The sequence below is a fragment of the Andrena cerasifolii genome, chromosome 2 (genome assembly GCF_050908995.1).
Source record: "Andrena cerasifolii isolate SP2316 chromosome 2, iyAndCera1_principal, whole genome shotgun sequence".
NCBI lineage: Eukaryota > Metazoa > Arthropoda > Insecta > Hymenoptera > Andrenidae > Andrena > Andrena cerasifolii.
Genome location: NC_135119.1, coordinates 15,834,696 through 15,851,503, shown reverse-complemented (window position 1 = coordinate 15,851,503; position 16,808 = coordinate 15,834,696). Strand labels below are relative to the sequence as shown.

Genomic DNA, 16,808 nt, shown 5'->3' with positions numbered 1-16,808 from the left:
CTAATGAAATTTAGGGCGCATGCGGCCGTATGCATTACAATGTGTATGTATGTACAGACAGACATAGGTATGTATATACATATACATAATTGGCGGTGATCCCTGATCCGAAATTTTCCTAGACCAAACATGTGGGTCAAGAAGTATGTACATGTAGTATTAATACAAACAATGCGGTCAATGCTGTCTCGACCACGGCGTAAAAACTGGTGAAAACACCTGGATGTCAGCTACTACGGTTGGGATCGTTTGGACGTGAAAACACAACGTAGCGGCTAAAAGGTTATTAAAATGTACGCACACTTACGGACACATACCACTAGTTTCGCAAGTATGGTCCTTTGGAATTCATCAAGGGCGGTATTTACAATCGTTGCTTATTCTTAAGATCATCTTAAGCATTCGGCATCCTTTACTAGTCTACTAGAGTACCCATTACCTTATAAATATTGCGAATAAATAGCGTACTAATGAGTGCTAATGAGAACAATCTCTATTTATATACTTTCGAAAACAAAACACTTTTTCTTTATTTTCGTGAAGGTGCGATCTTTTAAAGTGAATCATACGAGTATACTATGATGCCTTCTGATTATAAACCTATGTAAATTTAAAATTATAGGAGACACGTCGAATGAGCTGTATTATGCGTGTTTGTTTACATTCAAACGTACATTTGATCTTCGATTACAGATCCATTACCGACTTACACCAAAATTTTATACGCTTGCGCGCTCATTTGCCGCCACATTATAATTTGCGTAACGCCCGCATAAAAAAACCCGGCGCAATATTGAGTTTTGAGAAACAGGCGCGCGCGCGCGTGTGACGGGTGTGTTTGTTGATATACACAGATTCATAAACACTTGTAGACTCATATCAGTCTATTGTTTGCAGCGTCTACGACGATAACTCGGTGTTTTTTCGCTCGTTCATTCTGCACATTTTTTTTATATTACGAAATAGTTTTCGCAATGTCAACTTAAAGCTACTTCATCGTATCAATAACACGTCGTTTCGATCATTGCACAAAATAAACCCTTAACTACTTTGTACAAGTACAATATGTATTACTCTATGCGCAAATTTGGTTTCAGTAATAGGATACTAGAGGATTCTACTTGACTAGTTTTATGCATCACTAGATTTCTTTCGACTGCGGGTTCGTAATTGTTTGGAAAAATCACGTTACCGGGAAGTGCAAGACAAATACGCGTGATTATGTGTATCTTAATTGCAGCTCGTGTCGAGCACTTGATCATTTGCTGAAATCCTGATGACGATAACACTTTTTTGTCGTTGCACATGCATGCATCGTAGTCCGCGTACTTGGTCAAACTCATCTCTCTCTCTCTCTCTCTCTTTCTCTCTCTCGTCCATCCTCGCTCCTGACAACTTTAGTACATACAATCGTTTCTCAAATACATACGCGATATATCCGTAACACGATAATTCAGCCAATATACTTATGCTTAAAAATTAAACTAATAATTTTCCCATTACAAGTTTTGTCGATATTATTGTTGCTGCACCTTCTTGTTAACGATAACGGCGTCGCTCTTCAAACAGATTTCTTATCATTCTCATTCAGTACTATTTCCCCGAAACTCGCGTTCGAGACTCTACAATATACATAGAACGCAACAAAGTATGCTATCCTATGCTCTTGATACCGATTCTGCATTCAGGAATTTGTACGTTCTACTCGCTTCTTTGTTAGTTTTATATCAAAAAGAGGAGGCGGAGCAGGAGAAGAAGAAGAAGGAGGAGGAGGAGGAGAAGGAGGAGGAGGAGAAGAATTTCTACAGAAAATACTGAAACATGTCCCGGACATTTGTTTATATACGAACCCAGAGTAATAATATCATAGTTCTTTCGCCTTTATCCTTTTTTTTAACGAAAAGAAAGAAGAAAGGAAACTAAATTGTAGTGTACGTAATTTGTTATATACGTAGCCAATAAAATTTCGATATCTTTAATGGCAGAGGAAAAGAAGCTGTTTAAAGTTTCAGGCAACAGAGAGCTGAGAGAGATGCAGAGAAAAATGTTGGGGAAAAAATGTTCTCTTATTGTTAACGGATCTTTCCCGACAACTTTCACGCGATAATAGCACGCTTGAACGCTTGCAAGCTTGTAAGCTCAGAACACGAACGATGTAAACATTCAATAATATTTATCGTATCGTCTGATATACATTTATGGACTAGGAAGTGTAATCTTTGAAGCACCACCAATTCGGATAGCCAGTTTTTATATAATAAAGCTCTGCATCGGAAATAAATATGCGCGCGTGGAAATGGTGCGTCACGCGTACCAAGTTTTCCCAAACGTCTGACCTCTTAACCGTAATCGATTCGACCAGAAAAAGCAATGGTCTTCTACGTATCAAGAGACTTTGCATACTTTCCTTGGACGAAAGTCTTGAGAAATTTTACGCGGCTTCGACTTCAACGGTCGACAGAATGTTACTTTCTTCCGCCTACGTGTAAAGAAGAAGGGCTTCGGTACATTCGAACGAGCGGGTTACGAAGCTCTGCTGATCGTGATGTACGCAAAAACTTGTTTTCCTTCTCGTAAATGCTGTACCTCACGATTCTCTGCTGGCTATTGTCGCGTCTGGTATGGGGCGAAATCTACGGCACCTGTAATCGAAAGCCGTAGTCTGAGGTTAATTTGGTTCGATGGTGGGCGACGGATTGTACAAAATAATTACACGAGGTCAATAATACCTGGCGTTGTTTTCCGCGATATGAGGTGGTAAAGACGTAGGAGGTGGTGGAGGTTGAGCATTTTGTGGGCCGGTGCTATCGGAGTCATTGTCACTGCTTTCTTCGGTTTGCTTGGCCGCTATTCCCAAAAGATGCAAAGGTATGCCTCTGCGAGAAAGTCTAGACAATACTTCAGAATTCGGTCTACTTCTGCGCTGTGGTCTTTGGAATCGCAGATTTAGTTGACTAACATCCGTTACGTATTTCTCGCTTTGACGTCGACGACGTAACGCAGGAGTGCATCCAGTTAAATTTTCATCTTCTGTCGAATTAGCCGACGATAAAGGTGAAAAGATTGGTCGTGCGTCGGGCAAAGTCGCGCAGCGTCGTAGTGCCAGCGGTTCCAAGTGCACTGTCAAGGGTTTGCCTTTAATAGCTAAAATTTGGCAATATTAGTATCGCTAGGTCGCTATATTTGTCATTGATTGCGACAAATCAGCTTCCAAAATATCATAAATATAGACTACCGAAGCGCGGAGTTTCCTCTCCATTCCATCTCACCCCCTTCGCCCTGCCTTTTTTTTTTAAAAACTTTCTGTTTCCTTACCAACGTATACGTATATACAATTGTAACGATTCTACGCATATAGTACTCTTTAGTGAACAACGACTGCACGAGAGACTCGAACAAGAAAAGTTAACCAAACAGTCTACAGTTGGTGAATAGTGAAACGTTACGTTAAAACGTCTCCAACAGGCAATCTTCGATTAGCTGAAGAAAAAAGAGAAGGGTGTGTGATGATTTGAACGTGACGTAACGCGACGCGACGTGATCTCTTACCACGAATCGGACGGAATTATGGTTATTTTCATATATAATGTTATCGTTATTACTTGTTATTCTCTTGTAGGAATGTTGTTTTGTTAAAGTCGCGATTTACGACGGTGTGTTGTAGTAGAGGTAGGCGCGAAATAGTCGAGTCCGAACCATTCTCGTACTTTTCAGACACTTGATATATATATATATAGGTATGTATGCATGTATGTAGTAACGATTTCGAATAATGGGCATCGGGATAGAGGATAAACCGTGTTATGGTTGTTTGACTAATTTCGTTAACCCCGAAAGAGTTGAATTGACGGGTGTCGTTAAACAGAAATGTACAATGTTAAATATCGCCACAAGGATTCAAGGAGAATCGTAAAAGTACCGTTTAAGCAAAAAAAAAAGTCTTACTAACTAGTATCTTTTTCCCTGGTTATAGCCACTGGCGTGGACGATTTTTCTATTTCGTTTCCAACGGCAGTCCTGGTATTCTGAGTATTGGTTTCTGGAGTTGATTCTGATAGCGAACATCTAGGACTTTTAACCGGAATCGGTATTTTACTGACAGTGTTATATGTCCTGCAAGGAGCTTCTTTTTCTTTATTGTCCTTATATTCACGAAGCGGTACTATATTCGGTATAGCAGTCGAGGCAGTGGTAGTACTGTTCTCCTTCTGCGCGGCAGTGTCGACAGGTGCCCGATTTTCAACAGCATCATCGTATATGGATGGTTCTTCCAATCCTAGATTAGGACTAGCTGGACTATCCGCCGTACCGTTTATCATTTTCCCTATCAAATTACATTAGTTTTCCTCGTTATCATGATAAAGTTTTCCGCAAAGAGAAGAGAAACGGGAAGCGAAGCAAGACAAGCGAGCATTCAACGAGACACGAGGAGCACCTCGCTTCTCGTCTCGTGCAGATCGATAACGAATAGAGCGTGAAGAACGTGAAGAAAATGATCAAGTCGGACCGGGGCGGGTGGACGGGCAGCCGAGCTGTATCCGGCTGTTTGCACTTACTTTGCAACGGTTCTCTATCAGCGGTGGTTTGTACAACGGTGGCACCGCCGGTCGCATCTACCACCCTGATCTCCAATCTTCCTGCTACCGCCGCTTCCTCTTCTTCGTCTCCTCCGGGTGTACTGGGCGTCGTGTTGGCTGGCGGGAAGGCAACTGCCGGTACACTTGCTCGTCGCGGCGGAGGGCTCTCTCTGGTTTCGTCGTGACGCGTTGCGATATTTCTCATTACATCAACTTCGTATAACAAATCGTCGAACGCGGCTTGCTGAACCTGTTGAAAAACCAGCGAAGAATCCGTTAGATCCAGTTGGATTCGGTTAGATTCGGTTGTATTAGAAACATTGATTTTACGGACCAACGGTGCTTCGAGGTAAGCGCGGACATGCGGTGCCAAGGCCGGAACACTCCAAGCGCGTGGAAGCGCTCCTTGAAGATCCGGATACTTTTCAATACCAGCAATGTTCAAACACCTGTGAGGAGCAGCCGGTTTCGGAGAGTCTTCGCTTATTCGAGATAGGGCAGTCGGTATTATGGTATGGTGATGAGACACAACCGAAGAGGCCGATTGAGCCACCGCCGTTTTCGCATCGACGGACGCAGGCACTGAGGTTGCGGCTGAAGTCACAGCATCACTCACAACTGTCGACTGTATAGAGAATTGTTGTGTATCAAGAGCCGTCCGTATTGTCTATCCGCTGCGGGCGATCGCCATTCAAGTCAGGCGTAGGGGGAAGATGTAGGGAAAATCGACGAACCTACTGATTAAACACGCACACAACCGTTTCTTCCGGTTTCTAGTATATTTCTTCTTGGTTTTATTCCCATACAGCCTAGTAGTAAAGCATGCGTCACTACCAACTACGACAAAGGATAGAAAGAAATCGCGTTCCCCAAGGAACGAGCGCGCCTCTCCACAAACTTCCATAATGAAGCTTGAAACTTTTACAAGGTTCGGAGACGGCGATTCAGAACTCTAATCTCTATTCGAAAAGTCAACTCAAAATGGGAAGAAAATGAACATTTCACAGAGCAAAGAGTAAAGAGACAAACTTGGTAAAAAAACAACAATACAGAGTTGAGAGAAATGTGTAAAGCTCGTAACGACGATGGAGAAAGAGGTCGGTTCGTTTCTGTGGCAGGTAACAGGCGCATCATACGAGGACATCGGTCAGTATCTGGCTAGATGCGGCTAGAATGTCAAACATATCCTACAAGTTCTCTGCATTCGCGACGAATCGAGATAATTTCTCGAAATAATTTCTCATTCGTTTACTACGCGTCACGGACAATCGAGCGAAGCCGAGTTTCTTAAAACAGCGTGCGTCTCTCTCGTAAATTTCGCGAATATATCGTTTCCAAAATGACTTGGCGTCGCGTCGTTGGATATGGTAGCAACAATTATCTCGTTAAACGCGTACCTGCGGAAGTATAGTTGGCAAGGTGGTCGTCCCTTTGTGCTCAGGACTCTGCAGGTTCTCCCCTTTCCATTCATTGTCAGTCTCTTCGGAATCATCGAATTGTGATTTCCATTGTGAGGCCAGTGTCAAGCCACCTCCACCTTTGGTCACTTGTTGCAACGCGGATACATTGTCGTCGTCTATCTGCGCGAACTGAGTGATGGAGCAGTCTCTTATCGCGGCACGACTAGCTCTTGTCTGCTGCCGGCCGTCCGATCTTCGTCGTGGCTCCCGTTTCAGTGGTTCTCGCTGTTCTGTGACCTGTCACGTCAGATAAAAATCACGGCTTGCGATTAAATTATTCTACATATATATGGAATGGATTCGCTTCAGCGAATCTAATTCTCCTACGTACAGGGCTCTGATTGCCGAGGTATTTCGGATTAGTGACGTCGTAGGAGCAGTAAGAAGCGTCGACTTCAGTCTGCACTCGAGGACTGGGTGGTTCGCCGGCCGTTGTTTCGGATGCGGGTGTAACGCGTAATCGAGCAAATGTTGCGCCGCTTGCCGATTTTCTCAATGGCGCTGCCGCGTTCGCTCCAATTTTATTACGAGGAACTTCTGACGCGGAACGGGCCGATGCCATTAATGCATCTCCCTCGTTGTCTACCGGCTTTTCCGCTGTCACCACGCCCGTCTGTGGTTCCGCAGCCATCGAGACCGCGCGCCTTTTTTTAGGCGAACCTGCACAGATGAAATGAAATGAAGAAATGCGCTTTAAAATGTACTGAACGTAATATTGTAGAATATTATTAATCTGAAATGAAATTGAGAAAGGGGGTAATGTCCGCTAACCTTGAGTAGTGGGTGGAACAACAGTCTGCTGTCCGGTTTGTTGATGAGTATTGTCCATCGTAGGTATTGTAGCGTTGCAGTTCTTATCTCGGCCATGATTGCTAATAGTTGATGTAAACGGCACCGGGGATCCCTCCACTCCGTGTTGTTTGTTTCTTCTAAGTATGCTTTCGTAACCCATTTGTGCCTGTAAAGGAAGGAGAGTGATAAACAATACGTGCAGCGTACAACTGCCGCACATTTCGTCTTACGTCCAATTCCTTCCTGTTGTCGGGTTCGACGTTTTCTTGGTTGTTCGTGTCGACGTTTGGCGTGACCGGTGGCTGATTGATTGTAGTTGCGGTGGTCAATACCGGAGGTATAGTGACCGTAGGTAGAGATTTGGTAGTTGGTAAGCTCTCGTTCACCATCAACGGCCTCTCCCAATCATAAGGATCGGTGGTTTTCACGCCCCTACGTTTCATACATCGCTCGAATAAGCCAGCAAGCATCACGTAATCCGGTTTATCCGCGTATTCCAAACTCTGCGAAGAATCTGTTTTTTATAGGCGGTCGCTATTTTGAATAAGCGTGACACTTTTATGCATAGTACATCTGACTAATTGTAAATCGCGCACACCTGAATATGTTCCAGAAATACTCGAAGGTCCGATGGAAGATGCTTCAAGAGTAACCGATGATCGTACTTCTCTTTCATCAGGCCCACCTGCGTCAGAACCAACAATGCACTATCGTTTGCGTGAATCTTTTTCCAAAGCCAAGGTGGATGCCCGTAAAACCTCCGAGATTATAATACGTGTATACCTGCTCTTTATCCTTGATTTTCCTCCATGGAAGTTGGCCATTGACAAATTCTACCAGCATGTAAAACAGCGACCACAGATCATCGTGCCTGCCCATTTCTTTGTTTTTGTGTGCATTCACGGATGCATACCGGACGGTTCCTCTGAATCCTGCTGCACTGCGAGGTGGTCTAACGTCGCCGGTGAGCGTGGTAAATTGACGAGCTAGACCGAAGTCCAGCATATACACCAGCCTCGAGTTGTGCGGAAGTCGACCGATTGAAAAATTTGACTGCAAACATAATATCGTTTCTGAAACGAGGCGTAACCAGGTACAGGATTAATTTCCGTGTCTTACATCATAATGAAGAGTACAAGACTCGATATGGCGAACAACAGCTCGCCAAATACTGACGCGACAGTAACGGTGTTTCATAAGCCAATATCTTCTAGGTGTTGGTTAATTCAGAGAGAGAGAAATTACAAAATACAGGTAGACTTACCGGTTTAATGTCTCTGTGAAGAAAGCCTACTTGATGTATACTCTCTATCGCTCTAAGTATCTGAAGTCCTAAACGAAGCGTAGTGGACAAAGAGAAAGCACCCCGCGGCTGAGCACGTCGCAACTCGGCCAAATTTTTCCCTTGCAACTGCATGACAACATAATTAAAGCGATCGTTGCGACCGCAACCGATGAACCGGCACACGTGTTCCTTCCCTGAAAGTAAGAAGAATACAGCTGTCGGGAAGCGGACATAGTCTTACTCGATAGTTTCGCGGGGCAAAAAAGCCTGTATAAGCTATATATATCTATCGAGGCTAGCATTCATATATATAGCTCCGAGATACCTTGAAGTTTCTTCAATACCGCTACCTCCATCTTGAGAACTTGCTTCGGTTGACGAGCGGATTCGACTTTTAATGCGACTTGTTCCCTGGTCATTAAATCTAGGCCTTCGTATATCTCGCCAAATCCGCCGCCTCCTATTTTTTTTACCTACAAAGTAATGGCGTACTACTTGGTTTGTTCTAGAAAAAAAAAGCGGGAAATAATGTGAAAGAAGAGATGTTGGTCGACTCACAACTTTCCAGCGTTCTTTGACCACATGGCCAGGCTGTAGGAGATCCTCGCTCGACATGGTTATATTATTATTCTGATCCGTGCTTTCGTCGCCTACATTCCTCGGCAACAAACTGGCAGAATGATCGGGATGCCTGAAAAGCGCGTGCGATCCCTTGAATGAGGTTTGTCGGAAGAAATTTAAAGATCGGTTGAAGGGAGCATGCTGAATGTTTCGGGGTTTCTGTTGGTCTTTGCCCGGTAGTCCCGGTACGCGACTACGCGACTACGCTACTACATGACTACGCGAGAACTGATAATGGGTACGATCAATCAAGTAGAGATAGAAAGGTGAAAGAAGAATCGCCGCAATAAATGGACACGGTGATAATAAACAGCACGAGGAACGCGGCCCGATACAACGACTTTCTAGCTGTCAACGTGAAACAAGCGACACGCCCCGAGGCTAGGACAGGTTAGGTTTTTAACCTAAAGCGGTGTTACGGTAGAAAATTGGTCGATACTGGGCGCCCTGTGTTAGGCAGCCATGATTGCGTGCAAGCAAAGGGTGCAGTGGGTAGAAAGGGGATTGTCTGCTCTGCCCATCATTCACAACCACGTTCGATCCGTCACCAAGTGTCACATTTCCTTTCCTCTTTCTCCTCCATCATTCTCATTTACTATAGTCTCTCCTTGATACTATTCCCAACTTTCAGACCTTTCGAGAGACCTTGCTCGAGTCGCTAACCTGCGCCAACTCGCGTCAATTGTAAATTGTAGCCAACACAACCGAGGAACGTCGAGCCGTGTGATTAAAGGAAAAAATGAAGTACAGCTAGAAAAAGTAGAAATAGCTCTGCTCTTTTCATTTCAATGCTCATTGCCGTTGTAATTTCTCGTTATGTGGTACAGTTGTTTGTACAAGTCGTGACGCGCGCGCACCAACCGATCCAAATTCCAAATATGTAGGTATAATAGTATTTTATTTTTACTAACAATGTCGTCTGCTAATCGTTGATGGCGTTCCTTTACGATCCCAACTTTTATTCCCTCGGGCAGCGCGCAAGTTCCTTCACGATCGCGCACTTTCCGCTCGCGCTCGCATCTCTCCTTTTCCCCTTTTTCTCCAATATGGTATCACTATCCTTCCCCTTCCAGTTAGTTTAACGCCATCTTCACCTCACCCTTTCGCCTTTCGTTCACTCCTTCGCACTCCTTTGCTCACCCTCCCCCACTAGCACCCACTAGCACCCCACCCCGCCCGGTGGTAACTGGTAACTGGTAACTGATAACTGGTAACTCTCGGTAACTCTCCGCAACTCTCCTTTTACTCTCTTGCACGCTAGGTAGTCGATCGCTCGCTACTTTACATTTTTCCCTTTCGATCCCACGGATCCCATTTACTTGTCCGATTGCTTTCCGCCTCACGAATAAAATGTATCAGATGCATCCGTGCCAGCCGCATGTATATGTATCAACTATTTAACCAAGTAGTGCCCATCAAACATCGATAGAACGGCCATTTTTCGATTCCGTGCACGGCACTCGTAATGCTTGTAAACGCCGCAAGATGGCGACCTGAATGCTGGATCGATGTCCACACACTCCACCTTCGTCTCTTTTCTCACCATCACCATCATTTCACAAACATATCACGGCCTAATCAGTTACATTTAGCTGCATTTATGTATGCGCAACCGTTACATTACAAATTGTTAGAAAGTACACAAGTTACAACGCCAACTGAACGCAACTGAACGTTACGCGTACAACTGGATCAACTAAATACAACTAAACTCAACTCAACATTATGTGTATGTGCACGCGATAGGTGCATATTCTTCCTTTGCATAAGTATTTCATGTTTATCAAGTACTTGTGAAAGATGCAATGTTATGCTAGAATACGCGGATTCACGCGGATTTACGTATGACAGACCCCCCGCACTCTCGTTATCCACTTTCACTCGCGATGTCAAGCTTTGCACACGTGTGTATGTTTTGTATATATGTACGTACATACATATCAATTTATAAATACAAATATATGCGTTTGGGCATCCTTCAACCGGCAGCATCAAAGAAATCGTAAAGTGCCAACATGAAAATCAATGAAATATAATAAAACATTACCGGTTTCCAACGAAACCGGAGAAATCGATAAGACGGAGTGTAAACCGTTATAGGACATATACATGTATATATGTATGTACTTTCTTAAAAGATTGAGGTTATATGTATATTGAATTCTATTTTGCATTTATTCAAATTTAAAATCGTTACAGTTGGAATCAACTATTACATTTAAAAAATAATACATGATTATGTAGAAATACATATATATTATTACGTATGTACATATATTTTAAATATTAAATCCACATTATGGGTGATCTTAAAAGATCTTTGGCCCTTTCTTTTGTTACATTCAAGTAAAGTTTTATAAATTTAATTCTTCTCAAGAACCGAGAAATTAAAAGACATCGAGGGAGTTGGCCCATTTTCGCGACGATAGGTGTATACATTATATGTACATATATATACATACAGGCGTTGCCAAAGTTATCTTTAACGTATGTAAACTGATGGACAAGTTTGATTTGTCTCCTCGACCTATTGTTTTCATAAATGCGCTTGTTCGACCAAGTAAAACGCAAAATTTTACATAAAACGCAAATGGTTTTTCCTTTCATTTTAAGAAATCGTTTAACCTAAAGGTATGGAAAAGTCGTGCATTTACTCGTACAATCATTTCCATGGGTGGTTCGCGCGGTTGCAAGGAATCATCCGCAGCTGCCATTTTTTCTAATGTCGCAGCATTACTCTTCGTTATCCTTATATGTGGAGTGATATATATAGAATGCGTGTACACCGAGTTTGCTTGATACTCAGAGACCAACCGCGCTTGTACAGAGTGAAAGAGCCTGTCCCTACATCTCCCCTTTCCGCAGTGGCACGCCGAGGAGAAGCCTGCTCTTTCGCTGTACGAGCGCGATCACAGTTGGTCTCCAAGAATCAACTGGACTCGGTCTGTACATCCAGAGTCCCGACGATCGTTTCTGCCGACCGCGTGCGTATGAACGTCGGAGAAGGTGCCCCTTCCTATAGTTCCTAGGTGTCTTCCAACCAAATGAAAAGAGAGCACGAAGGGAGCAAGAAAGGGACGCCTATTCAACGTGTATACGTATATACATGTAAGGTGAAAGCACCAGTAGTTGACCACTTCTCAGAAAAACGCGAAAAATAAGGTTCTCAGACGTGAGATCTTTTGAACAAAGTACCGTTGACATGCCAAGACATCTACCGACTACAATCTAAAACACTCAAATGTGAAGTACATTATTGGTGATTATTGGCGAACGTTTATTTACATCGAGGTAAGTAGCGTGTTCCTATATCATTATTTCCTTAATGATTTTGTTAAGAACAGGTGTATGGTTCAGGTAAAAAATTTCGTAGGTTATAAACTCTTTATGACTGAACTTTTCACTTGTTAAACTCTCATAGTGTTCTATATTTGATAAATCCACCGTATTTGTTAAACTAACCTCAAAAACACATAGTTTGTGGGGTGGTCAAGTAATGACTCTTGTCATTCTAATTGTTTCTAGAAGTTGACAGGTTTAGTCAATTACTGACTATGTATGTATTGTTAGTGATTTTTGAGGTCGCTGATTCCGAACCCGACATAAGATTTATAAAATTAATTTATTTCAACAATTTGTTTAACAAATTATATTGTAAACAAAGTTTTAGAATAAATAAAAAAAAATCGGAGACTTATACATGTTTGCTTAGTTATTTTCCCCGCAGAATTTTGCAATAATTTGTTTAAACAAATTGTTTAAACAAATTAATTTTACAAATCCTATGTCGGATTCGAAATCCGCGACCTCAGAAATCACTAACATGTATACAACATTTTCGTGCATTTACCCAGTTTCTTTTAATTTCACTTTCCTTTTTAGCTAAGACGATTACCTACATCATTGCCTAAATTCTCTTTCTAGTATAGGTGGTCAATTACTGACCAACATCGGGTCAACTACTAGTATTTTCATTTTCAAGAATGTTCAACTTCTGAAGCAGTTACTGAACTTTGAAAAATGGTTCGAAAATTTCTATAACATAACTTTTTAAAAAAATCGTTCTCATTACATAATTTAGAAAGCTTAAAGAGTATCGTTAGGCAGCGACTGTCGCTATTTAATGACAGAGCAAGTAGTTACTATTGTTTACGCGAAGGATTTCTCTTAACTGGTCAACTACTGGTGCCTTTACCTTATATGTACCTACATATGGTCGACGAGATCGAATCAACGGGACGTCGTGTGTTCGCGCATCCGCATCGCGGTTAATATATTGTATCTACATAGCGCGTAAGCGTGGGATACGTGCTTTTCGGAACCTGACTCTGAAATTTCTCTATCTCAACAAACTAAAAATTTATTTCTGATAGTAGATACCTATTATGTCATCGCTTGCTACAAAGCGGTAGAGACAAGATATGTACGCGTATGCGTATACATATGCATGTGCGTAATAAAATATTATCATAAAGGCGTATCGATCTTTTCGATCGTTTAAGTCATTTGAACATTTTCAACGAGCTAGTCGATGGTCTTGTAAATACACAACTCATGCTTCTTCACTCGGAAGAAATTATAACCACGCGTAACACGCGCGAGCCAAGTTTTATTCAGAATACGGAACGCGTTAATAAATTAACTCTGATCATTTAATACTTGACGGCCACCTCAAAGAAGATGCGGAAGTAAACGTAATTGTAACTTTACTTTGGAGCATCGTGTGTGGTTGTGATAATAGATACGCACATGGTTGTAATGTAGAAGTTGGGAAACTTCGATACATGAGGTGTCGAGCAACGCCACCTCACGGAATCACATGCAGTTGAGAATCTGTTAATCGTACGAGGGTATTTTCTCAAGTGTTCAAGGTAAATGTTAGTCTAATCGGATAGACTCGATCTGTTCTTCAATTACGTGTTTAACCACCACCAGAAGAGATCAAACTTGGTTGTACGCACGAGCACAATTTTTATCTATGCGCTGTACGTGCATGTGCATTGTGAATTTGGAGAAATAATATTTATGAAATCCAGCAATTGAAAGAATGAAAAATGAACTAGGCGAGAATCGAGTGAAATGCTGATCGGGTACAGTATACACATTTCCCGCGGAGTGACCTAAGCTACGAATTTCGATTGTTTCGAGTTGTAAATGTTTATTGCAATAACACTAATAACAGAACAATTATGGAAGAGACAAGTAGGAACAGAAAAATCCTTGCCAAAATCGCTCTTAACCAGGATACAATTTACTTTAAAAAAGTCCGGGTAACGTTTTCAACTAGCATTAAAACACTCCCCGCTATGCGGCAATGATTGTACTCGTGTATTCGTTGGAAACAGTTTTTCCGTTTCTGTTATTTTTGCTTATATACTCGGCAAGAAGGGGAACAAGTGGCTAATGAAATTTCAAAATGCTTAAATTACCAACTCCATTCGCCAGAGGGCATAATTTAAGTTTAAACATCTATTTTTAAACGACCCCACTCTGTATGAGTATATGATACGCAAAGTAGCATCTTTCTCTGCACCAAGGTAGCTCTTCCAAGTAGCCGTGTTACTCACACTTTTTAGCACTTTAATTCATATTAGATTGTCAATTCTGTGTACGTACAATGTAAGAGAACTACACACATGTGAATAAACTTGCTTAGGAAAATAGAAAGAAAGAGATGATGGGAGGTCGAATCATGAATTTGAAAAAGTCTCGAAATAGATGGTCACGTACCACTTCATGGCTCCGAACAAGAGAGGGACCGGACGACAAGTAAAGGCAATGACAAGATTGTGCTCGGTAGGAAGGTGGTTACACGAAGATGACGTTGCGTAGAATGATTACGGTGGCGGTGATGGTAGTAGTAGCAAAAGTAGTAGTAGTCTAGTAGTAGTAGAAGAGTAGTAGTGTAGTGTGGTGGTGGTAGTGGCGGTGGCGGTAGTGGTAGTGGTAGTGGTAGGGTAGGGTAGTGGTGGTGGTGGTAAAGGCAGCAGCAGCAGCAGCGATGATGGTGGACGGTAGCAGCTGTAGCAGCGGCGACGGCAACGGCAACGGTGACGATGACGATGACGGTGACGGTGACGGTGACGGTGGTGAATCGTCGGGTCGATCAAGATTAAACACAAGGAACGAATTGTAAAGGGTTTGTGATAAGCCGGAGGAAATTGCCACGGGTGTAGTACCGTGGAGAGTCCTACGGTCTCACCCGTGCAGAGCACAAGAAACGGTGATTGAGTAAAATTCGTCGCGCGAGCCAGAGGAGAACACCGAGTGTGTTGGTTAACGAACAGGGGTGACCGTAAGTTCTCTCGAACCGAGCCAGAGCTAGAACTGGCTAGAACGCGACACACGACCCGTCGCGTTCCACTGGCATTGGACTGACACGAGTCGTGTACTATATAATGTTCCTTTTCTTCCATCGCCTCCTTCTCTTCTCGATCCTTCCTCCCTCCACTAGTAGTAGTCAACCGAGTTGAACCGAGCCGATCGCGGACACCGCTTCGCGTGTACTTGGATCAGACCTTGGCTCTTACCTACCACACTATTATACATACAACAGATGTTGTGGTATTGCCTGGCCTTTTTCAGACAACCGCCTCGACATTTGTGGAAGGCGTTGATAGGTACATCCAAAATCCAATTTCTTCTCTTGGACAGGGACCGACTGACTACTTGATCATATTCGTCTGTTATCTCTCTCGCAGGTTCCGAGATAATGGATATAATGGGGAATCGCGTACTCGTTCTATTATTTTCGGGATATGTACCTACCAATCTTCCACTTGAACGCGTTCAAAGAATTCTTGAAACGTTGGATTGTGATTTCGTTGAATTACACTATTACACGTGGACGTCTACACACGTTTGCTACATTCATGGATGTTGCGTCCGTCATTTGAGACGCATAATAAGTAGTGGTAGAAATGGAAAATGTTGATGCTAAATTTGAAAGAGTTAAAGAGGTGGTGGAATCGCGCTACATTGAAAGAAAAATTTATGTACATGTGTCTGCTTTCAACTGAGCCCTTCGATTGTTGGTGTTATTTTTTCGCGTGTTCCTCGGATAGGTATCACAGGATTTGTAGTCAGAGGCGATTAAAACTCGAGTTCTAAAAGTACGATTGTCTCGAAATTCTCTGCGAGAAAATGTATGTACGTAGATACATGGATATTTTGCGTATCCTGCGTTCGTGTTCGGCAAAGTTGTTATTTTGGTACCGCATTGGTTAAAGTTAAAGCCTAGCATATTCGTGTGGCTCCTCGCGTGATTTCAGAGTTTCCCGACAAAGGTGATTAACAATAAAACAGCAGAATCGAGTGCAGAGAGCAGAATGAAGAAGACAGGAATATCTACATGTATAGGTAACCGACATGTTACACTGAAAACTATGAAAGACTAATTTTTATGATACCTGTTCAACCACCGATTGTTTCACCATAGTTTTAGGACTAGATAAACGGACGCGCGACTGTGTTCTACTATGCCAGAATCGAGAATAGCATCGGTCAAACGGAATACCGGAATAATACCAGACGTTGATTGGACACAGGCTATGGAAAATAGTAGATACCATGTATGTTGCATTGATGGTGACATGTGCGCGAATAACGTTAAGCTCGAGTCCAACGGTTTGGTTAAATAAGAATGTACATGTACACTTTGCATAGTGACAACTTTGAAATCTGATTCGGGTCATTCAAAATATAGGTTAGGGGATTCTACTCGGTGGATGTCAGAGACATGGTAATGGCTAACCCATAACGGAATTCCTTTAGCCCATATACCTACTCGTATGTAGAAGAGATCGCCGGGTCTTACATATGCCACCCGCGTGTGCACACTTGAGAGCAATTTTCTCCTCGGTTGTCACAGTGTTTCTCTTTGTTTTTCTACAGGCCCTTCTTTAAATATTAAAGAAAGTAATGAAGGCATCTGATATCACGTAGAGTCGATTTGCTTTGTTCCACTTTGTTCATTGATAAGATTTCAAGACTACTTGTTTCAAATGTTTTTGGTGCAACCGGCGCTGCGGCCGCGACGGTGCGCGCCGGCCGGCGATCCGATGCGATGAATAT

The 16,808-nt window shown here is 42.6% G+C and overlaps 1 protein-coding gene across 7 annotated transcripts; it reads right to left on the bottom strand.

The window, feature by feature from the left end:
• Nucleotides 1-635: 635 nt before the first annotated feature.
• On the bottom strand, nt 636-15,226 carry Asator (tau-tubulin kinase asator). 7 transcript variants are annotated; one of them, XM_076806789.1, is made up of 15 exons: nt 14,938-15,226; nt 8,673-8,805; nt 8,440-8,587; nt 8,094-8,308; nt 7,613-7,882; nt 7,428-7,514; nt 7,060-7,332; nt 6,809-6,995; nt 6,369-6,697; nt 5,975-6,274; nt 4,912-5,202; nt 4,557-4,827; nt 3,950-4,324; nt 2,730-3,144; nt 636-2,642 (listed from the first exon to the last, which is right to left on the bottom strand). In XM_076806789.1, the coding sequence occupies exons 2-15, from the start codon at nt 8,727-8,729 to the stop codon at nt 2,588-2,590; spliced, it is 3,273 nt and encodes a 1,090-aa protein (XP_076662904.1). In that variant the 5' UTR covers nt 8,730-8,805; nt 14,938-15,226; the 3' UTR covers nt 636-2,587. The 7 variants fall into 7 exon arrangements, with proteins under 7 accessions (XP_076662904.1, XP_076662899.1, XP_076662901.1 ...); XM_076806784.1 differs by lacking the exon at nt 14,938-15,226 and adding an exon at nt 14,466-14,906; XM_076806786.1 differs by lacking the exon at nt 14,938-15,226 and adding an exon at nt 9,647-10,388.
• Nucleotides 15,227-16,808: the final 1,582 nt, after the last annotated feature.